At 36.5% G+C, this 25,367-nt stretch overlaps 2 protein-coding genes across 2 annotated transcripts in view; one reads left to right on the top strand and one right to left on the bottom strand.

Annotated features, from left to right (window-relative positions):
- Window positions 1-25,367, bottom strand: part of CDC73 (cell division cycle 73) — a gene marked incomplete at its 5' end in the record, with an annotated part of 176,600 nt that overhangs the window by 53,580 nt on the left and 97,653 nt on the right. The gene's annotated exons all lie outside the window — the stretch shown is intronic.
- On the top strand, window positions 12,353-22,102 carry B3GALT2 (beta-1,3-galactosyltransferase 2). The gene is made up of 2 exons (XM_025200224.1): window positions 12,353-12,896; window positions 17,933-22,102. Exon 2 carries the CDS (start codon window positions 18,063-18,065, stop codon window positions 19,329-19,331), a length of 1,269 nt encoding a protein of 422 aa, XP_025056009.1. The 5' UTR covers window positions 12,353-12,896; window positions 17,933-18,062; the 3' UTR covers window positions 19,332-22,102.

The following is a 25,367-nucleotide window of genomic DNA, read 5'->3' as shown; positions in this document are numbered from 1 at the left end:
AAAGGCAATAGGTGTTATTGAAGAGATATTTGGGGGTAAAATAAAATTTTGCAATTAAGATTTCTACCTAAAATTGAATTTTAACATAATATCAGTTTCCTTAACATTCCATTAGATTTTATATATTTAAAAGAAAATTAAGATAGGCTTCTTAAGCAGCCAACTTTTATATTTAGTAAATGAAACCTGTTCTGATAGTGCTCTCAAACAGTTACTTTTGTTAAGTATCAGCTCTTTTAAAAGATGAAGTAAGAGAAAGTTTTAAAAATACCTAATATATGATATTTCTTCAGCTGATAACTTTAGGCAGCTAGATAGTAATTACAAAAAGGTGAAATGTAACCGCTTGAGTCAGGCAATGCTACATTGATTCTCAACAAGGGTGCCAGGACACCATGAGGTGCCACAAGATCCTTTAAAGGCTGTCTCGAGGTCTGAAAAGGTAAGCGAGATGTAAGGAGATAAGCCAGGGATGGGCAATTATTTCGGGCAGAGGGCCGCTTACTGAGTTTTGGCAAGCCATTGACGGCTGCATGACAGGCTACCAGGGGCAGACAAATATTAACTTTTAGGGGCCCCATGGGCCGGATAGAATAGCCTGGCAGGTCGCATTTTGCACACCCCTGAGATAAGCATATAAACTAAACAGGCAGTGCAGGCTCAACTTGTCCCTTCCTGGACCATACCCACCTGTACTGCTCAGCCCCTTTGTACACTACAATAGTATTTTGACATCAAATTGTAAGACTTCCAATACCAAGATGGATCTTACCGAGAAGCACCAATAAGGTTTATTAAATCTTTCAACTTTCTATACAGTGACTGACAAGGTTCTCATAAAACTGAAAAAAATGTACCAGAGACCTGTCCACTTTCATCCATAAAATGCTTTAGCTTAGCTTACCAAAAATACAGCAGAATCAGAAATATCAGCACACTTGACCATATTTCTTAGTAAAGAGCAGCAAATTAATCTGATGCATAACTAGAACTAGCAACAGCAAATATTAAAAAAGGTATATCTTTCCTCTCATTTCTCTGCTCCCATGAAATGACAAATATAAAGTGGGTGGGGTGTTGGACTTTTAGGCTTTGTACAGACATTTAGTTTCTCCTGGGAGACTTGCTGCTCCTTTTCAAGATTTTTACTCTCCAGAGAGAGTAAACAAGACTTGCTGCTCCTTTTCAAGATTTTTACTCGCTAGAGAGAGTAAACCCAGCCACTCCAGGAGACAAATAATCTGGGAACAACCGTAGTTAAATCACTTCCAGAAAAATTTCTTCTGATGTTTGTACAGGCTGGCTGTGGACAGTTGAGGTTAGCCAATCAAGGCTGCCATATGTATTGCTGTCATCTGTTGCCAGACAGACTAAGGGAGCCTGCAGAACATCCTGATGTGTGCGCACAGCCCTGCCTCCCACAGGATCCAGTGTTGGCAGTGAAAGTTCTCCACACTTTCTCCCAGATTATTTGAATATGTGCATACAGCCTTATACAACTTTTTATTCCAAAATTTCATATTCTGGAATCTGGAATATAGATGTATATGTGCAAGAGGAAAAAGGCAGCAAATAATCTGGTTCTTGGCTCTGGAACAAGAGGCATCTAAAGCCTGTTTTGCTATTCTCTGAATAAAAGGTACATTTTTACTGTGCCAAGTAAATTTAAAGAAAATGTTAATGAAGATATTTTATTTGCTGAATAATAAATATCAGTAAATCATTAATGTTTGCTTACCATAACTGACAATAAAAGAATTGGGGAGGGGTGCAGAGAGGAGGAATCTTTAGGTTTTTAATCTGTACTATAAAAGCCCTTCCCCTAAGGGAATAATACAGAAAGCCAACAAAGAAATAAACCAAATCTCCATCCCCAATGCTCATTAGTGACATTATCTGAAGAGGGAGCTACGTGAGTTGCCATTAGGATCTCAAATGGTGCTTCTTTGATGTTTACAAGCATTAAATTCAGAATTCAGACGTTTTGAATCCTTTCCTTTAGGGGCAGCTGTCTTCCCATATCAGACTGCCATTTTTTATATACAGTATAATTTGTAATTTGGTGAAAGCAGAATAAATTTTTCATATAAGCTCCCTTGCACAGTCTTTCGGTCCCAAAACTTGTGATGCATTTGCATGAGTGGAGTCATTTGTTTATATTTATAGAAAACTGTCAACTCAACTTAATTTTCAATTTAATTGAAAAATTACAATCACTTTATTTTGTTTCCCTTGAATTAATCCAGGTTCTCTTGGTTCCACTCAGTATGATTTCAACAGTTATCAGAAACAGAAAAACTTAGAACAATCAAAGTAAGCCTTTAAAAAACCAAACAAAAAAACCCCACACCTCAAATCTCTAGTTGGTGAGGCCACTGGGTGATGAGTTGCATAACCTTTTTTTCCTTTAATTTTGGCCTTTATGGTAGTTGCAAAATAAGCATTCAAGTAGAATTCAAGTAGAATTTAAATTAGTACTGTACTTAGATGATCTGTACTAATATATACCATGCAAACTACAGAAGCTCAATAATAGAACGTGGGATTTTTTGGGAAACCTGAGCCTTCCATTTTTCAGGTCCTAATATTATTGTTTTGCATTGAGTCTGTCATAGCCCCAAAAGCAGTTTAGAAAATTCAAGGATCTATTAGTTATCAGTCCATAGGATGCATATGAAAGTGTTCTTACTATTACTTCATCTCTTCTCCATAGTCAGTTAATATTAGAGACTAAGAAAATTTTCTTATGATCAGGGGCATAGCAAGCTCATAGAGTGCCAAGGTGGCTGTGGCAGGGGTATTCCATTGTATCTCTGAATCTGGGCTGCAGGTAGTCGGTGGCTCTGGCTGCTGCGTGGTGCCAAGCGAGCAGGTGGGATTGCTCCTGCCCAGCAGCATCAGGCATCAGCTGTGGACCCAAACAGGGCTTCTGTCACAGTCGGCATGCAGCATTGTCAGCTATGGATGGCATGGGCAGGTCAGGAGCCCAGACACAGAACTCTGTGGCAGCATCCACAGCTGACCTACCACCTTCCCTGTGTGGTGGGGAAGCTCGCACTCGGAGCTCCAACCTAGTGTGTATAGAACTTAGCCAAAGCTGTAGTTTGTCAAGAGCCCCAGTAGCTCAGCTGTCGACCCAGGCAGGAGCTGCTGCCATGCCAGGCAGGCATCAGCAGCGACACTACTGAGCATCAGGCCTCCAGGAGAACTACAACTTCAGCCAGGTTCTGGACAGGAGAAACTAGAGAGTGGATGGAGTGGATAGGAGGATGTGGCCCTCGACAGGTCCCCAAAACTCATTAACTGGCTCTACAGCAAAAATAATTACCCCACACCTGGTTTAGGGTGACCTTTTTATAACCCATGACAGCCAAAAAATTTAAGAGGATGTGGCTTTGCAGTCCAAGACAGCAGGATGCAGAGAGGGGCCTGATAGACAAATGACCACTTTAAAAGATGATCTGTGAATTTTTATGACATAACTGTATATAGAACCTATAGAAGAGCCCTGTAAAATAGTATATAAAAGCCTACAGGGGAAAATTTAAGTTTGGGGAAAGCGATACACAGGAAAAGAAACGGCTACTCAAACCCTAGTGCTATGACTGACAACCTGGCCAGCTGAACTCACTCCATTAGAAGGCTCACATAAGAACATCTTTGTTGACTCTCAGGGCTTGCTTAAAAGTTGAGTGTTGTATTTAAAGCCTTGCTTTAATATTGGTATTGCTTGTGTTCAATACACTAGGATTTGATACTAGAATAGTCTCACCGGTCATTACATTTCCATTCTCCCCACCCCTTACTATATTTAGTACCACAAATGCAACCAGCAAGAAGGCTTAGCATTTCCCAATTCTCCTAATTAAGATGCTGTTGAAGTGTATGAACTATGCATATCTAACCCTTAGAAGTACTTAATTGGCTATTTATTAAGTAGGAGCATGTGTTGTATATATCCTGTCTTGATATGGAATAAAGTTGTCAAGGAAGTTGTTAACATGGAATAATGTCTCTGGGAGCAGAATGAATATTGTAGATTGAACAAGCTACGCAGAGTTTGTTGCAGTGGCAGAGCTCATGGACCAAAACAGCTGTCAAAGAGGAAACTGAAACCCTGAGAAAACCTGACAAAAATCCAAAAAAATTTTCAAAAGGATACTCAAAAGACTTCTTTTTGCATGGATGCTTTGATGCTTTTCCTACAAATCTGAAATCTCTATGCTTTTCTAGGAATAAAAATGCATGCACGTTTAAAGCAAGAATTTGCGTGAGTGATCGTTTACCACATGGTTAGGGCAGATTTCGAAAAGCTTTCAAATGCAGTGCTTTTTTTTTTTGCTTTTTTTTTTTCAGGTCTCAAGAAAAGGCAGAGGCATTGAAAAGTGTACAACAGAGAATTAAATGGGATGCACCTTTTCCTTAACAGTAGACATAAAATCTGTTAATGTATCTCCACTACTATAGCAATCAATCCCCCCCCCCCCCCATAACAAAGCAATCGGAACTTATGGATTCTACAACTGCCTATCCCAAAATGTGATATAAATCTCATCCACTGCACCAACTACCCTCATGGAAACTATGCATGTAAAACTAGAATAAAACTATGAACCAGAATGAATGAATGATCATAGGGAAAAGTTTAAGAACAGTGACACAAATATGTAGGAGAATACTGTTCACAGAACAGCCAACACTAACTCTGACCTGACTATCCTTGTGCACAAGGGAAATTTACAAAACAGCTTCAAAAGGCGAGCCTGGGAACAGAAATCCGTAAGTTGGTTGAACACTAGGAACAAAGGACTGAATGCCAATACTGACCTCATAGGTCAATAAAAGATGTCACCCACAAACTCCTGGAAGACCGATTTACATTGGACACAAAAAAACCCTTCTTTTCAGTCCAAGAGTCCAGGGTCTGGAACAGACTCCCCCCAGAGGTGGTGCAAGCACCTACTCTGGACCCATTTAAAAGGTGTTTGGATGTTCATCTTGCTGGGATCATTTGACCCAGGAATGTGGGTGGGAAATTTTCCAGTGGCAAATTTTCCATTTCTAAAAATTCATTGTTCCATAAAATTCATTAGTAACAACAAATGGATGCCAATACAAAATTAGGCAAGCTTGGCAGTTTCAAAGTTGTAATTAATGTTTTTTAGGTGATTATCCCTAGGAAGAGTTAGAGAGTACATGTATGTACTTGTATATTGATTTGTAAACAGGAGGGTAAATACACCCACACAATAATCCAAACCAAAAATCAAGTTATGAATTCACCTAATTGGCTGTGCAGGTTAAATCAAAACCAAATGAACACATCGTTAAGCTTGTTTCTGTTTCTCAAAATCTCCTGCTTCTGGAGAATCCGTCAGAAGCACAATTAGTGAAGAAGATGCAGCATGATGATAAGCTGCCCTCGCCCAGACTCACTGGTAAAACCATCCTTTAGTGAAAGAGAATCTAGTTCAAGTAGTTGTGAATCAGATTTACTTCAGTCTGATTCTGAAATGGAACTAATAAGTAGTGCAAGCGATTCTACAGATCGTGACAGTGAAATTTTTTTTTACAAGTCTTCCAATAAAAATAATTTCTTTCCACATAAAGCTTTGAATTTATTTGAATAGAACATGTAAACCACATTAAGTGTGCTGCATTTAATTTTTTCCTAATCAAATATTTCAGTTCAAATACTTGTGGCTATTGGGACATAGAATTAACATGGGGGCACTTTTTTAGTTTTGTTTACTAAATAGAAGTCAAATAAACATGCTAAATCAGATCATGCTCTATTTAGGGCATTGGAAAAAATTCCAGAAAACCTACATCTCTGATTTGACCCCAGCAGACTTCCTGCCTGTCGCAGGGGGACTGGACTCAATGATTTCGTGAGGTCCCTTCCAGCCCCAAATGTCTATGAAATCTATGAAAAAATCTTTGCCCCTTGCATGTTTCTTGGACAAGTACAGCTACATCATTCCAACACAAAGTATGCATGCTTAAGCAACTTTGTGAAGTCTCCTATTAAACTGCTTTAACTGTTATACGTTACAAAGGACATTAAACCGAAAACCTTTTCTAGGAAAAGATGTCCTTAAACTACTTGGGGATATGAAGTGGATCAGCATTGGTCTCGGGACCTGCAGCATCAAGACTTCAGAATCCTGCCTCCAGGAAAGAACACTGGCCAGGGTAAGCCTACAAGTGCCTGAACTCTGCTGAGATTTAGCAGTAAGCAAGCAAACTTAGAGGCGTAAAAGATCAAATACATCACCCTGTTGAGGATATGGTAGAGGGAGCTTTCTTTTCCCTCATATGGGAAACAAAGAATATGTTCATTCCCTAGAAACATCAGGGATTTCATGAGCCTCACTACTTGGTATTTCTCCAAACACCTTCAGAAACATGCATCTAACTCACAACGGGCAGCATAATTGCTCTTGATCTGCCCTCCTACTCAGATTCTTCAATGCTTTCATTTAAAAATGGAGGCTAACAATACAGTAAATAAAGCACAAATTCCTTCTAGCTATGCTGCAGTATACTACATTGTAAAATTTTGAATATAATGCTGCCAAGTTTTGCAATTTTATTGAAAGTTTCATGATGCTTAGTATTTTTCCTGCAAGACACTCAGGGCACTGACAGATGTGGAAACACTCCCCCCCCCCCCCCCCCCCCTTTCACCACACCAGGCTTACCAGCTGCTGTCCCCCCCCCCCCCCCCCCCAGCACTTTACCACAAAATGAATCGCATGAGTTTGACCCAGCTCCCCAGCGTCTGTACAGCTTGTATGCTTCAGCGGGGCTTTTTGGCAGTTTTATTTAATAACCGATTCAATCAGCTATTAGATAAAAGAGCCAAAAAGCCCCACTGAAACATGCAAGCTATACAAACAGTGGGTGAGCCAGATCCCCCCCCCCCCCCCCAGCACTTTACCACAAAATGAATCGCATGAGTTTGACCCAGCTCCCCAGCGTCTGTACAGCTTGTATGCTTCAGCGGGGCTTTTTGGCAGTTTTATTTAATAACCGATTCAATCAGCTATTAGATAAAAGAGCCAAAAAGCCCCACTGAAACATGCAAGCTATACAAACAGTGGGTGAGCCAGATTAAACAGATGCGATGCCTCTTCTGGGCATGTGCTGCGCTCAGTGTGGGGGCACACCGAGCTGAAGGGGGGGGGGGGGGGGGGTGTCCCCACGTCTGTAAGCAGTCTCAGTTTAAACCTATTTTAAATTTTTAGCAACTCAGTTATGACAGTTTGAAAACTGTGCATCTTAAGGCAAAACACCTAGAAAGCAAATAAAAAACACTCAAAATAGATGTATTTCTTTTTAACATTTCACAAGGAAGGGGAGGGACTTGATCTATGACTTCTGAATGTGTGCCACTAGCAGTACAATACCACCAAGCAATAAAAATCAGTATCTTTAATCTTTTAGATAATGCTTGTAATGCTTTATTTTAAAAGAAGTACGCTTGAAAAAAAAAATCCCATTGCAATTTATAGCACTTACACAGTATATACAATTTCACAGTAAGTGTGTTCCTCTAAAATTGTGTTACCATATATACCACCAGCCATGATTAACAGGCACCAGAATACTTCAACCTTGCAATCCATTTTGTTTACCAGGTTTCTTGTCCCCATAACTTTATGCAAGCAGGTATAGAAAGGAGTAGAACAGGGTAGGAAGGAGGGGTTATAAGTTTAAGTTTTTTTTAAATGCTGCAAGCTGGCCTTCTTTTCCCTGCTAAGCTCAATTAAAGCTTCATAAAGTACCAGCTCCTTTTTGAATGCACAAGCAACAATGACAGGCAGGAAGCACTACAAGTATCAGTGCAGCAGGGGACAGCTACAAAAGTCAAAATATTACAGTGTAAATGAACTTCTATTCACTGAAAATTTACATTAGCAAGAGTTAGAAGCAAGCCTTGAAAGGAGAAGAGTGAAGTTATAGAGGACAGGAAAAAGTGTAAAATGGATAGAGAGAAAGAAAAGAAAATATTTTAAGAAAAAAAGGTGACTGGGAGATGACACAAGAGGAATTCTATATATTGTATTTACACGCAGCACAAACAACATAGGACAAACAACGTAGGCCTGTGCTGTTTTGATTCTTCTGGCTTTTGAAGGAGGGAGAGAGTGGTGCCATGCTTCCAAAAATCAAATTTTTCACATGCAAGGTGCAGTACTATTACATAAGTTGACCTACCCGATGTTAGCATAAACAATGAAGTTACTCTAAAATTGTCAATTGAGCCTTAGACTTTTATTTTATTTTATTTTAATTTATTTTAAGGGGCAGGTTTCATGATGCTGAGTTAATTTAGAAAATGCCAAATATGAAACAAACAGCATATCTCCTGACCTTAAACAAAAAAGGCATTGGCTCCCCCTTCCCAACAAATTTCATAAGATTAGGGAACTAGCTTGATAGAGCAAGAAAGAACCTATGTGAGATAATGGACGAAGAACACAAAAATAGACACCGTTCAAATGTCAAGAGGCCTCAGTGATGTTTGCTCAACATTGGAATTTTAATTCAGATAGCATTATTGCTGTGTTTGTTAGCCCTTTAGGAAACTTTGATGTCAATACAGGCATTTAAATGTCTGTGGCTCAGCTGTGGTTAAATCTGGAGGGGGCAATTCTAATCTTTCAGAAAGAATTTATCAGCAATTATAGTATATATGAAATAACGCAGCAACAGTGAAAATATCTGAAAGAAAATAAGGAAGGCAACACTGACACTTGTGGTCATTTCTAGATTGCCATTTTTCACTCAGTTAAAGAAAATGTTTGTGGCACTAGAGAAAGCAAATGTGTTCTGACTAGCATACATACATGAACCACAAAACAACTCTGCAACCCTAACATACAATTCAAACTTGTATACTGGGATATTTCTCTAGGTGCAAAGAGAAATATTCCCTTTGCTTCAAACAGAAATACAACCACGTGAATATTCTCATATGCATAATTCCAAATACACATGAACATAGGAAGTAGCATACTCCATCTAGACACTTATAATTCAGGAAGTGATATCCTGGAAGTTAGACCTTTATATGGGTCACTCAAGTATGTTAGCCAAAAATGATCCTTCTAGCCAAGACATGCACCTACAATGATGCAGTGAGACGGTCTATTTTACATATAAATTCCCTAAATGCTTATGAATGTCAACCAGAATGTACCTCTAACATCTCACCTAAAATGTTAAGTTTACCGTAGTACTAGTCAAATTAAGCAAAGTACCACAGATAACTGCAGGACCAAATGTCAAAAAAAGACATCCTTGGAAATATTTGTCAGAATTTCAAATTTTGCAAGAAAGAATACATGTTTGTTACATGCAAATGTCCGCTCAAGTTAGAGCATCTTCTAAGCTCTGGATGTTTTTCACATATTAAAATGCATATGCTCTCTTCTCAGCTCACTGACTGTCAAACTCTCCTTGGCTCTGGTGCCTTAATTACTGTCCCTTACAAATACGGAGGGGGCACGTGCTCTTTGGCAGAGGATTACATTATTGCTCTTTGGCAGAGCATTACATTATTTAAACTAGCTGCAAGTACTACAAACAGAAAACAATGAAATCTCCAAATAAAAGTGAAGTGATAACGATATTTTAAAAAAAACAATCTCTTGTAACTCTTGGATTGAGTTTTGCAAATGAGCAGCTGAGCAGCTTTTGGGGACATGAAGATATATAGCCCAAAAGGCTCATTTTAATCCAAGATAAAGGAATAGTAGCATTCCGATTATTCCCTGGTTGTTGAGTTGGCCAAATACTAAGGGACTACTATGTTAAAGCAAATGCTGAAAATTCAGAGTACCTACAGTAGTAATGAAGAGCCCAAAGTACTTGAATGAAAAAAGTCAGTATTATTTACATTTCTACAATAGCTTCACAAAGAAAGAAGGGATGGGAGTGTCACAAAGTTAAAATACTTCCTTTTCAAAGGGGACATTCTTCCCTTTTGAAACATAAAAATCTTTAAAAAGTAAATATTTGCCCAGTCAAGATTTAAAGAAGCAAATGTTAATTTTGTTCCTTGGATCTTTTTACTCTCCTGACATGTTGATGAATTTTACATACAGATATGTTATTTGAGATTCCTTGTTTTCATAAGTTAAACACGCATTAGGATCTGTACAAAATTAAAAGCTATGTGGAAATCTGGCCCTCAGGGGTTGATGTTTATACTTAAAAATAAAGTGTTCATAGATCAATACAAGGAACTAGGTATTATAACAGCACTTGAATGTATTAGTGTATTTAATCTATCATAATGGATTATTTTTGGGTGCAACAAAGCAGAAAATAAATAAAAAATATTCAGCAACCTCCTTAAAACACAAGCCACCCCTTGCTAGACTCAACACTCACCTAACAAAATGTCAACACTTAGTTTCACTCATTTCTTGACTACGTAAAAAAAAAAAAATAGAGCAATCTCTCTGCTGTAAAGAACTCAGAAGGATCACAACAAGTCAGAGTATTTTTTTTTTTAATATTATGGATTCTTATTTCAAATCTCTGGGTTTATCTTATGAATCATGTTTGTGCATCAAAGCGTGCTAACATTGCATGGCACCCTGCTGCACCCTTAAAAGAATCTCAAGATACCCCAAGGTGATTTGGCACCCTTGTTGAGAACCACTGTATATAGAATATATGGATTGCTGTGGACAAGTCTACTTTTTGCAAGCATGAGGTTTAAAGACATCTACAAATTCAGAAAACAACTGCTCAATCTATGTTATTCCATATAAACTTACAATGTGAATATCTTGATTAATTTTCTAACCTCTGCTTCAGAATTCAACAAACAGTATTCAGCTTAATCTACACATGTGCATGTACTATATAAAATGGATACCACTGACCCAACATTTTGGAAGACAGCAAGAATAGTGCGTGTCCTAGTGCAGTGGGATCCTTCAATGAACAGTCAAAAGGCAAATATACAAGCTCTGTAAATATTTATTCTTGGTGAAAGAACACAATATTGTCTGTAACACTCACCCCCATCCCAATTTCTTATACTATAGCTATTTCATTTATAAAAATAGCATGTTGAAAGAGTAGACCTTACACAAACTCTGATTAAGAATGGAAATATTTAGATAGAAAATACTGTCCCAATTAGAGTAGACTTTTATGCATAGGAAATTTAATCAGAAGGATATATCTGATTACATGTCTTCAGTAAGTTTTCAATATTCATGTGTAAAATAGTCGATGGCACTGACTTTACATGGGGAATCCTGAATTACTACTCAGCTTTTATTACAGGAGGTACTTGCACCAGTAAACTACAGAAACTAGAATGATGTATATAGCTGGGCAGTCCAATGAAAAAAATTCTGTTTTCGTCAAGGCTAGTCCCATTACAGCAGCTGGCAAAGTGATCAGTTGATCCTTTTAAAACATGTTTAAATACCCAAATATTCATTTTTCACTACAATTATACCATTTCTATGTTGAACTACTTAATAGATTTTGCTTGTATACTGCATGCATCACAGAACATGCCAAGTTATTTCACCTTAGGAGAACAAAGTTGATGAAAAAAGAGAAAAGAAAACAAGCAAATTATACTAAAAACAGCAAGATGAAACTTGTACTATAGATAATTAAAAAGAAAGGAGAAAGTAATTCATAAGTGTAATGGCCTTTAAAGAAGATTCTACTCCCTTAATACTATATGGCTAAGCTGTGACCTCTACAGAGGAAGAAATCCACTAATAGCAGCGAGGTGGCTTAATGCCCTGGTGTTAATACATGGACTGTGGCCAGCTTCTCCGACTAACCTAAGATCAAGAGTTTCTACATGAGTGGAATGGAGTAAAGTACAAGCAGCATTCTATTGTTATTTTATTAATACAATATGTTAAGAAATACATCTCATTTGGTGCAGAATAACATACTCATAAAGGAGTGAAAGGGTTAAATGAAGTTAAGATTTAAAAATTCTTAGGCACCACAGAATGGGGTCTGGAATAAAGAAAAAAGGGAACATTTAACATTAAAATACACTTATGGAATCTTAAAGTTATGGTACTCAAAAAGGAAAACAATTAAAAAACATAAATCCAATTATTCATTTAATCATCATGCTATGTTCATACGATTCACCCAATACTACACTGGTACTGTATATGCATCTTTTATCAAATAGAAGCAAAAAACCTCTAAGATTCCTGGCTGCCTTAGGATTTAGTCAAAATGAATGCAAACAATCACGTGGGATTCAGCCAAGCAATGACGTTAAATTCTGCTCTGTCAGAAGACAGCATCTGTCAAAGCCCACATTTAAACTGCTGCCTGCCTGTGCAGCAGCTGAGGAACTATGGAGTGGATTTTATAGACCAAAACCCTCAGTTAAAACTGCTCAAAACGGTTTCTGTTACTGCCTAGCAACAATGAAGGAAGGGAAGGAGGCAAATCCCATTAGTGAATGCAACTGAACCACTACATGCTAGCACTCGCTGCTAGCATTATCATCAGAAATATGGATACTCAGGAGAGAATACAGCACTGCACTGTCCGACAAGGGAAATACCAGATGTAAAAGCTTCAGTGCAACGATTGTCGGAGGCAGACAATCCTGGCTGGAACAGAAACAGGAACTACCGGTCTTTTGTTTGGAAGATGAACAAAAAAAACCCAAGACGAGGACGCTCCTGAGCAAAGGAGCTAACACAGCAACAGACAGACAGATGGACAGATTGGATATTGTGAAAAGCAATCGCAGGAAGCAGACTGCTGGGGGATGTGCGCATGTTCGATAGCATCTTTTTTGCTGAAGTGATGGCGTGCCAAAACTATTTTCAGTGGGTATAATCCTCTCACCATAAATGGCCTGACCAAGGAAGGTATGTCAAAACCTCGCGTGTGATAATCATTCAATTGCCTGTTACCTTTGCTGCCCACAGATAACGAGCATTGCTAACCTATCGAAGCCAGAGATAACATTCCCATGACAGTGAAAGAGAATTCCAGCATATATTTTTCACAATAAAGAACAATGTCATTATCTTTATTAAAAAGAAAAATATTTAAATATTACAGACTGTTCATCCAAGGTTGGAGTAGGTAGTGCAGACTGATTAAAGGGACAATGCAGCTGTCTGCAACTATTGTATGTAACTGAGAAATTAAACTTAAACATTTAGTTAAAAAATAAATCAGTTGGCAATCCTCTCAAACTAGGTCATATTTAATCTGTATCTGAAGTAAATCTTAAAAGCACTGGTAAAATGGCTATGATGTGACACATGCTGAGAGCACTGAACCATCAAAACAGACCATGCAGTCAAATTACGTTAGTTAAATAGTACCTTCAATCCTTTTACATTTGTTTCCCCCCCGCCCCCATGGTGCTTTTAAACACAAGCAAAATGTCATCAGATTAAACATCATCAGCCATGCCCAATTTAGAACTAAAAAAAAGCAAGGAAAGGAATGTAAATGATTTAAAGTGACCAGCAATACAATTAACAACCACAATTTAAAAGTAACAGTAGGTTCCACCAACATCCTTAAAGGAAACCTTAATACAATATTATTCAAGATGGTGAGCATGTAAATTACAACACACCATCATTAAAAGTTGTCTGCTTAATATATAACATATTGTTTAACTTTGACTGAAAAGATGCCCACAAAAAAAAGATCTTCATTCATTTTCATCTACTGTTTAAGATGGAAACCTTATTTAAAGTGCTTTATTGAGGAAACAAAGCCAGAAAGCTCTAGTTATTATTTGCAATAAAAATTTAAAACCTGAATCTATAGCAATCTAATATACCTTCACAGTCAAAGTGCTTATCTGCAAAATCTACCAATAAATGATAATAAATCATTAGTGTGTTAAATATAAATGTGCTTACTTAGCTCCAGGCTTTGCTAACATGCAATAGTAGTAGTGCAACTCTGGAAAAAGCTTACGTGTCTAATATAACAGAAGATGAAATTCAAACATGTAACTGGCACAGAGTAAGATGCATTAATAAAACCCAAATATTTAAATGTGAAAAACTTTTCTGAAATGTCCATTCTATGAAAAATAAAAAATTCTAATCTTAGCAGATGCTAAGGAGCAAACATTTAATTTAGTTCATTTCATGCTTTAGGTCATTTGACTTTTTAAACAAGTGAACACGAAACAACAGTTTAAATACTTTTAGTTTTGTGAAAAGGATTACAGTGGTTAAGATTGTCAACTCAGATGAGGCCCTGCAGAACCTAAGTCCTGCTCGCATTTATCAGCGGTATACCAACTCTGAGGCCACCTTCTGAACTTCTCTCCCTTATTAAAAAAAAGCTATGCCCACAAATCAAATAAAAATATGAAAAGCCAGGGTATTCAATGTTAAACCTAATTCTTCAAATCTGTGAAGCTGTAATTAGAATACAACAAAAAGTACAGAGAAGCTGAAACACAAATAGAGCAAGGTCTAGACCTAATAATTATGGAAGCATTCTACATTTTAAAAAAATATTTGCTTCCTTATAATACAGAAATTTAATTTACAATCCTTGACGCAAGTAATAAGCTTAAAATACATAGCTGCATACCATAGCACACACTCAAATGACAAGGTGATTGGTAGACTTATCTTGGTAGGCTTAACTCCATCTACCACTAGGCACAATGTGTGTGCTCATGAGCTTTATGAAATGGAATATAATACTATGCAACAAAGAAGCATTTGGTAATATTCTACTGAACAAATGGTTGGAAACAACAATCTCTTCACCCCCCACAAAGCCCAAAAGCCTTTCATACTACTTTTTAAATGGATATTGTCAGTTTATCACAAAATCATTTAAACCAAACCAAATTTTAACATGTTATGATTTTGTTTACAATTTTTTTTTTGTGTAAGGACAATTACTAACTATAACTTAAGAGATGCAATGCTTTTTCAAATGCAAGTTCTTTTTTCCAAATGGACCAATGAGAACATTACATTATAATTTACTCTTCCAACAGATATATGCATGAGGCTAGGGATTCCACCCCCTGCCCAATTAAAATCAACAGTTGTTATGAAAAAGTTGCACTGGGGGTAGGGGGAGGGGAGACTAAAAAAAACCCCAAACCCTACACATTTAAAAGGAGAGTAATTTTCTATTTACAATAAGGTGAGTCAAAAGGTAGATTCACGTGCCTAAGAAATTTAAACATATTACATGAACATTTAATTGCTGAAGTCTTTCAGATTCTATAGAAACTCATTTCATGCACTGTTTGGGGAATTTAAAGACAAAATTCCTCTGTGGTTCTTTTTAATATTTGGTTTTTAAAATGAAAACTCATTACTTCAGGGGTATTTATTTATCATCTTTTTTTTTTTTTTTTTTTAATTGTGGTGGATCCCTAAAGTATTTTATGAAATATGACTTTTTACCAGACTTTTTCAAAAGTTATACTTGGCAAATGTTTTATGATTTTAAAATGCATTATATTGTAACACTGAAATTAGCCACCAAAATTGACTTTTATTGTATTATAAAACACCACTAAGAAAATGCAACAACTTGAAACCAAGATTTTAGAATCTGTTTCTACTCAGATATATATACTCATTCATTCCACAGAGTTCAGATGGACACTTACACTTGCAGGGTGTCTATTACAGTTGCTTGTGTGTAAAATTTAAATCAAACTATTGATTTTCTCACTCCAAGCCTGCCTGCATATTGCAGAGAAGCCAAAAAGCTTTTGGATTTGCAGATCAGCACCAAGCTACAAACTTCAGGACTTATTTCCTTTCCATACACATATATAATAGCTACACTGGCACCACACAATTGCAAGTTAATACTCAAATTAGATATGTTAGAACTTACAGTTTTAACATCTGAATTATAGGTCTGTATGATATGCATTATAAAATATTGTTTTATAGAACTTCTCTATGAACTAGGAACAGCTCACTGTCAGGTAAACAGTAGCCACTAAATTTAATAATTCTGATCTAATTAAAGGTAGTGAATTTAAGTTCAGCTTTTCTGGGTTTTTTTTTTTAATATGTTAGTACATGAGTGTATTACTGAGTAAATATATATTTATTCCAAGAACAGATTTATGGAACTGCATGGCCTTTTCAGATACATATGTATTGTTACAAATCATGGTTAAAATCCACGCTTACTTGCTCCTCCTAGTGGAGGTTAGTTAGATAAACAAGTTTTGATTCAGTATTGCATTCCCAAGTATCTGAATGAGCTTTCTTCTATATAAATATATATTAATTATTTCAACTTGAATTTAAAGCTGATTTATACTAACTTGTGGGTGTACAAATGTACACAGAGCTGTTGTTGTTTTGTTTTTTTAACAGCCTTATTACTTCAACAATAGTGGGCACAAATATGTATGTAACATACATATGTGCATGATAAAAGTTCAAAAGTCTTTAAATTATACGATATAGATTAATAATTCACTATCAGTGTGCCAAGTTACATTTTCACAGTTCAGAACTTGTAATTACCCTTCCAGTATGTCTCTACCTTTATTTTTTTAAAATGAAGAATTAATCCAAATATTGGCTTTAAAAAAAGATAAAGTAATTAAATAAATTACAAATTTACATTAAAAAAAGCATTTTCCATGGGAGTCCTGCAAATTGGCTTTTTTCCTTGTGTAAAACCCTAGGGTCTAGAAATAAATTAGAGCAAATTGAAAATCACAAACGAATTTGTACTGTGCAATGAAAGGCTCATTTATGAGATGTGATCAGCTTTTAATATGCAGCATCATGAAGATGCCATATTGACTCTGCTCCTGAATTTAAAAAAAAAAATTAGGGGGAAGTCATGTAGCAAAAAGCTTGTTTAGCCAGTTTGGTAAATTTTGTATAGTTCCAGCTGCTACTATAACACTGCCTAAATCAGAATATTATAACCACAACATTCACAAACTAGTCAGTTTAGAAACTATGAACGCTTTAAAAAAAATACTTATTTCAGAGTTTACTATAAAAATTAGTTCCAGATTTCTGTGTAATGTTTTTCTTCATATTTACATGCACACAACTGAAATTTCTCTCTCAACAGAAAATTACAGGCTTGATTTTGGTATTAACCACATAATGGCTAGATAAGAAAAAAGAAAGGGTTCTCTTTAATGTTTCTCCTCATTGTTGAAGGAAAGGTTAAAGGTGAGCAAAAGGTGACTGAAAATGAAATCATTTCTTACTGGCCGAGGAATCTATAGTGAGGTTACTGGACCCTGAAAATTAATTTTGACAGGTGCATCTTCTCATTGACTTTCTGAACACAGTAGGGGCCAATGGAAACATGCCAAGCAGTGTACTGTGACTAACAGAACTCGGCTATAATCAACCTTGTGCCGTCTGTCCCACTACCGATACATGACAATTTTACAAAAAGGGCCTCTGACTGTGAGCAGTACTACTTGCTGAATATCAAATCAATTTTAATTAATGCCAATAAACCTTCCATCTGGTATCAAGGCCTTTTCACTTGGCCTCTCAAAAATTGTTGAACAGTTTTACATTCACTGTGCATAAAACTGATTTAAGTAAACCACATTTTTTGATCCAAGATGAGCACGTCAGCCTCTGCTGCCCAGTGGGAAGAAAAGACAAATCATTAACGTCAAGAATGTGCTACTCCTATAAAGCGAATCATTTATAATTAAAAAGTAGTGAATGTTTGAAGCAGCTAATTCATCAAGTAAATTTTAACCTGAAGTTTTGCTTCTAATGCAGGATTTAATGTTCTGTTCAGATTATAATTATACTATAGATAATTGTTTATAAATTTGGATATAAACATATTGTTTATTTTATTTATAATTATAACTTTTGATATTAAGACTATACAGACTTAAAATGATTTATAAAAAACTGGTTTTTTTTTTTCATCCTTCCAGAGTGAGCCATTTGTAAAAAATTAGTCTAAGTGAATAACAGAAGATGAATACCAAAGAATAGCAGTGGATTCAAACAGCAAAACATTTTCTTCAACCATTATCTCATATCCTATTACTGGATACTTACAACATGCTTCAGTGGAGAAGACGACATTGCTGCTTGGCAAAAATGACCTGGAATACCAAAAGGTCTCTGTTTCGAACCCACCTTATTGGTCTGCTCTCTCTTGTATTTCTTTTTGCTATGTTCCTGTTTTTTAATCATCACGACTGGCTTCCAGGTAGGGCTGGATTCAAAGAAAACCCTGTGGCTTATACCATACGAGGATTTAGGTCTACAAAAAGTGAAACAAACCACAGCTCTCTAAGGAACATTTGGAAGGATGCAGTTCCTCAGACTTTTAGGCCTCAAACAGTCATTAATTCCAACAACACGGATCTGTCACCACAAGGAGTAACTGGCTTAGAGAACACACTCAGTGCCAATGGAAGCATTTACAATGAGAAAGGTACTGGGCACCCAACTTCATATCATTTTAAGTATATCATAAATGAACCTGAAAAATGCCAGGAGAAAAGTCCTTTTCTAATACTACTCATAGCAGCAGAGCCAGGCCAAGTGGAAGCTAGACAAGCTATTCGGCAAACCTGGGGTAATGAAAGCCTGGCACCAGGTATCCAAATTGTTCGCATTTTTCTTCTGGGTCTAAGTATTAAGCTAAATGGATACCTCCAACGTGCCATCCTAGAGGAAAGCAGACAATACCATGATATTGTTCAACAAGAATATTTAGACACTTATTATAATTTAACCATTAAAACTCTTATGGGAATGAACTGGGTTGCTACCTACTGCGCAAATGTTCCCTACGTTATGAAAACTGACAGTGACATGTTTGTCAACACTGAATATTTAATACATAAGCTTCTGAAGCCAGAACTGCCTCCAAGGCACAAATATTTTACTGGTTATCTAATGAGAGGGTACGCACCTAACAGGAACAAGGATAGCAAGTGGTATATGCCACCTGATCTATATCCAAGTGAGCGTTACCCAGTATTTTGCTCTGGAACTGGTTATGTTTTTTCTGGAGATTTGGCAGAAAAGATATTTAAGGTCTCTTTAAGCATCAGACGTTTGCATCTGGAGGATGTATACGTTGGGATCTGTCTTGCCAAGCTGCGAATTGACCCTATGCCCCCACCAAATGAGTTTGTCTTCAATCACTGGCGAGTTTCTTACTCCAGCTGTAAATATAGCCACCTAATTACCTCCCATCAGTTCCAGCCTAGTGAACTGATCAAATACTGGAACCACTTGCAACAAAATAAGCACAATGCCTGTGCCAATGCAGCGAAAGAAAAAGCTGGCAGGTATCGCCATCGTAAACTGCACTAAAAAGGACAATACTTCTTCTATAAAAAAGTATTCCATGTGCAATTTGTAAATATTGCTGACAGCATGAACAGTAAAAATGGATGATCTTAAATGGGACAGTATTTAGTTAAGCCCCATCACATAATGGGGTTTTGAAAATTATTTTTTTAATTTAAAGAAAAAAATATTCTTGAAAACAGTACTATTACAACACCAGAACCAAAAGGTTTTCCAAACTAATTTGAAAAAGATGGTATACAAGGATTTTTTGTGTTAATGTGCAATAATAAGCATGCACACTTTGGTGGTACAATTGCTATTTTATGTGCCAATAAAATATAATTGAGCATATTTCCCACATCAACTTTTTCTTTAAAGAAACATCTTCATTCTTATAGTCCAAGTCTTTCCTTTCATTAAAGATTTTCTTTTTTCTAGAACTGCTGTAAATAAACCCACTAATGACAAGCTAAGGATTTTTATTTTTTACATGTGCACAAAAAGGAAAGATTCTTTTCTATTTAGAACCATATTAAAATATGGTTTCATATACACTAGGAGTTTATTAATGTAACATTACAATTTTATGACATAATCAATGAATTTTAAGGAACCAACCATGTACTTTATTATAGCCAGATTTCTACTTTGCAAAATATGTTTTCTGGTCTTAAAAAACCTCACAGTTTAGAAAGATACTATTGTACATCAGAGCTTGCAATGTAAAATGAGTTAAGGTCATATTTTAAAAGTGAGCCATCACTGAAGGTTACTTCGAACTTTAAGTTACATTCTAAGGATGGTACCAACATTTGGTGCATATGAAAAGAAATCTGTTGATGCACTCCTTGCTTGAACAGTGACATCTACACAGTTAAAAGTACTATATCAAAACAAACTTTCCAAACCTTTGGATAGGTCTCATTTGTAAAAGAAAAGCCAAAAGTGTATCAATATTGTGCAAAACGAACAGGACTAATTGGATGATCATGGTTACATTATGGCAAAATGAACCTAAAAGCCTATTTTAAACATACCCCAAGTGATAATTTGACATTTCTGGACAACAAAATGGTTGGAAATACAAAATTGGTTGCCCGATTTTATGAAAAAACACTATTTTGTACCACTGAAAACAAAAAAGTAACAAAAGTAAATTTCAATGTATTTACAGATATTTCTCCTAATGTACAGTATATGAAAAGTGTTTAATAACAAGGTTGTATCATCCCAGGTCACCGTTTGTTATTGTAGGATTTCCACACCTCTTTAGTTTTGGCAGAAACCCATTCTGGGTCCCCAATTAGTACTATTACAGGGTAAATATATTTAATGAGTTTCTATTTAATATTTAATTAAAATTATTTTAAGTAGATATTTTATTATTTTTATTTTAGTTAAAATGGATACTATTTATGCTCACTACCTGAAAGCCACTCAAACCTGTTTTTACGAAAGGTAAAGATTATCTAACGCTGAAACTGCTCAAGACATATTGGCTTGCCCTACTGCCCAAGACTTATTGGCTTGCCCTACTTTTTGTATTTTCTGATTGTCAAATTAGGTGCACCATATACAGTGTTTTTGGGATCAATTTCTCCTTTACAAGTCTATGCTAATAACATTTAATCTTAGCAGCTTTTGATATGGTTGACCACAGAGCAATTTTATATCCAGGAACCACTAGGTATGAATGGATTGTTTGGGTTTACTTAAAACTCTCAGGGAACATTATGAGCTCTTGTGGTAGAGGAGCAATTTGCCTATTATTTACCTTTCAGGTGTTCCTCTTATGTTCTACCTTATCATCCTTGTGTATTACTCTAGATACTTATATGGTGCAACAGCCACAGTATTTGCTCACCTTCACAATACTTAAAAAGAGAGCGAGAGCGAGAACCACAATCTCTTATTTCCAGATTTCAGGGGGGAAAAATGCTTGACTGCTTTATGTTTATTTGTGAAGTAGAATGAGTATATTGTGTGAATAGACTAATTAAAAGAAGGCTAAGGTAAGGAAATAAATTTTACATTATGTTCTAGCGATATCCATTGCCCTTTACATGATACATTCTCAAGTGTTAAAGATGTTAGGGCTCTTTTACCAGTGCACTGAAAATATCTGTTTCTGGTTTTCTTAAAATTCAGACCTAACAGTTTCTTGTTAGGACAGAGACTATCCTGGATGAAAGCTACCTGGTTTAAGATTAACGTACCAAGGTGGATATAATGCTACTGGCTATTGGGAAGAGAGACTGCAGGCAGCCAACTGTTCCACATCATTAGAGGGTTATGTTCCAACTTGGTTGAGAGTGATATGTAATCATTGTTTCATAATTCATTCAGTACTGTTCCTTGATCTTTAGCTTAGAGGCCTTTTCCCTATAAGCAGCTGACCAAAAGGATATTCATTTTCCTTTCAAAGGAGGGCATCACTTATACCCATCTTCAGCAATTCCAGGCTGGGCCATTATAATCTGGATAATAATTTGGATTGCTCAAAAAAATTAGCTAATCAGTTAATGCAGAACGCTCTTCTTTTCTTGTTAGACAAGGCAGCCAGTGACGACATCTCACTATTGAAATTCTACTGGCTACTGGGTACAATCCAAGGGGTTAATAGCTAAACCTTAAGTGGCTTGGCACTTGAATTCTAAGGTTTGGCAGAAAGGCATCCTCTAGAGCAGAGCTTTCCAAACTGTGTGCCGCGACACATTAGTGTGTCGGCGGCAGTGTGTAGGTGTGTCGCGCGAAATGCAGAAAATTTTGCAGAAGGGCACCACGGAGCTCCCTTACTCGCGTCTGCTTCCCTTGGCCCCGCCCCCGGAACTGAATTACTGTGTTGCGAAATGATGCATGTCTAAAAAGTGTGTCACCAACATGAAAAGTTTGGAAAGCTCTGCTCTAGAGGACTCATATTTGGAACATGCTCCTGCTTTCAATCTGGCAGAGTTTAAGACAGGTTGCAATACCTATCAGTTTAGTCTAAAAAAATCTTTGCCAGTTAAAATGCCAACAATCTGGTGCACTGTGTAAGAGCTCCTTAATTTTGTAAGCCATACTGAATGACCATCATAATTTTTAAAAATTTGTATTAGTGCCTGCTTCTAGCTTGAAGGCACATTATAAATACAAATAAATATTTGAATTATTGGCAAGATAGTTGCAGTCTACTGAAGTCTTTTGTCTAGTTGAAAGGAACAAGGTGGGAAACAGTATACTAAAAACTATTGCAGGTTAAAATAATAAAAATGACCTGTCCCCTGAAAATAAATAAAAAGTTCCCCTTCCATCTTATGTTACTATCCACTGTAAAGATTGTGTCTCCTAATCCTAGTAAAAATGAACCTGAAAAATGTTACTTTTCAGGCATTTATAATAGTGCAGTACTAATTATTTATGGCACAACAGTAAAGTTTTGCAGGAGCGTGTTTTGGAAGGGGGGAAAAATATGTTTTGCTTTCAAAAGATGCTTATTAGATTAAAAGGATTCAAAACTCTTATGTCAGCTTTCTAAGAGGCAAGACAGAAAATAACGTTTCAGGAACTGAAGTTTGAATACTTATGGCAGGGATTTATTACAGGAGGAACATCGCCAACATGCAATCTAGACATGATAAAGTTTGCGTTTAATGCAAAGTATTATTTCAATTTTACGTGAAATCACTTATTGATATATCTGTTTTTTAAAGTTTGGAAAAAAGTGGACAAGTTCATATAGATGAACTTAAAACTATGAGATAAAAGGAACAGCATTAGGAAACTTCAGGAATGAAACAGGCAGTCCTAAATAGCAAGCAAGGATAATAAGAAAAGAAATTTTGCTTTTTTTTCTAATGGTTGAAACTTCCAATGAAAGCAAATAAAAGAACACATATTAAGCTGTATAAAGAAAAAAAATATTAAAAATGACATCTATGGACAACAGAATTTCTCCCTGTACATCTTCTGTTAAATCTGTAAATTGTTCCCTTCCAGCTCACACATCAATAGATCTGTTTATGGGAAAACAGTTTTACGGTTACAGCATGGGTTAGGGAGCCTGGGGACTTTGATGCTGCTTCCATAGATGTCCTGTGTGATTTTGGGTAAGTCTCAGAGTCGCTCTGTGTCAGTTTCCAGTTACAAAGTAAGGATAAAAATACTTCCCAGTCTTGATGGAAGTTGAGAGGAGAAATTCAATTGAGTTTTAGATGTTTTGAGATCCTTAAACATAAAAAAGTTCTATACAATAGCAAGGAATTCTTAACTAGGTTTAAAGTATTAATTACATTCCATGGTGGTGGTATACAAAGAGAACAGACAGCCCGACTTTCAGCACTAAGAGTAAGCTTGCTGGGTTAGGAATTAAAAAAAACCTTCCCCCCCACTCTTTCTTCAAAATGTAGTAAGTATAAATGAGGAAGTGAACAATGGTATATTTTACAAGTCAGTTATGTTTTAAAGTATATACTCACCAAGCCAGCCAGCATATTGTGTGATCTTAACTATTTCAGGCACTTATGCCAAAAAATCGTAGCAAAAGTTACTATTTTAAATAGCAATTACCTCAAATTACCCCATCCTGAAGTACACTAAACCACTTGCTTCGGCATGAAACTATCACACAAACCAGAAATGAAATTAAGATTTATGGCTATAGTTAAGCAATGACTATGCAAACACCATTGGGCCGGGGGAAGAGAAGGTAATATAAATGAGTTTTGTTCTTGTTACTGATAAATATTTGTTCTAAGAAGAATCCATAACCTTCAAAGAAGTTTGAACACCAGTATCTTTGCCAAACTCTGAACATACTGATTTTCTTAGTTTACATCAGGGGTGTCAAACATATGGTCTGGGCCCACAGAAGTCCAGTCAGCTCTTGGAAATAGGGGGTGGCATGTCCTATCAAAGAATGCAGAGTCCCTGGACCCCATTAGGCATGGCCACCAGTGGCAGGCCTCTGGACCTGTCACCACCTACCCATAGACGCATTGCAACTGGCCCTTGCCCAGGAGGAGCTCCCACTGTCTGGATCTGGGCCAAGGTGGGTTTGACATCCTTGATCTACATCGTCTCTACTATATCTTACATACAAATTAATTTATGCTTTTAAAAGAACAGCACAGAATATGACCACCAGACATTACAGTAACTTATTTTAATGAATATATACAGGTCTTCATCCTTGCAAGTTATGGTTTGGACAGAGAAAAAGTTTATGACTAGACAGTATGTACTATTGCCCTGGATGACTCTAGAGAAGTGGTTCTCAACCTTTTTTGAACTTGAGGAATATATACATGGCTTGAGAATTGAATGGAACCCAATTTCAAAAGCTAAATTTATGTATTACAGCGCTCACTTCCTTGTAGAGGGGCCAGGCAATGGCAGGGTGGGGGACTGGCTAGGAAGGGACAAGCCTGAGCCTGTGCTTGTCTGCTTATCTCCCCATACCTCGTATCACACTTCAAACGATCTCACAGAATCAACTGCTCTAGAGACTGAGGTGTACAAGCTATATTTTGAAAACATAGCATTTGCTGTACTATTTCAGGTCTTTGGTTCATGTAGCTCAGCATCCTGTCTCAACTTTTCGTCAATACTAAGTAACTCATCAGACAAAAAGTTATTCACAAAGTTAGCTGTGCAGTGCTGTTCAATAATAAAGTAGGTCAGAGAAGAAAGAATGACTTCATTATTCTTCACTTTTGATTCTGAAGTCAAGTCAAAAAGTGTGACAAATAAAAGCTAGGAACTTGGCTCAGGTCAGTTAAAAGAGTATCTAGATGCCAGGTTATAGAAAGATGTAACTGCCAGGCACCATAAATAAGACACCTGGTTCAAAATAAGTTAAAAACATCTGGACAAGTCCAATGTTAGAGGGAAAGTATGAGGCCAAACTAGGAAAAAATATTAAATTTACAGAGGCCCACATAATTCCCTAGTCTGAAAAAATAAGTAAAAGGTAGAAATGAACTTTCCCCTTTTCTATGTTGAAGTTAAAACTAATTTTGCAATTGCAATGACTGCAAGACATGTTTTAACTATAGCATGAACAGAAGTAATACTAGG

Source organism: Alligator sinensis, unplaced genomic scaffold, assembly GCF_000455745.1.
Source record: "Alligator sinensis unplaced genomic scaffold, ASM45574v1 scaffold56_1, whole genome shotgun sequence".
Taxonomy (NCBI): domain Eukaryota; kingdom Metazoa; phylum Chordata; order Crocodylia; family Alligatoridae; genus Alligator; species Alligator sinensis.
Note: the sequence above shows the minus strand (reverse complement) of the source record. Positions and strands in the feature narration are given on the sequence as shown.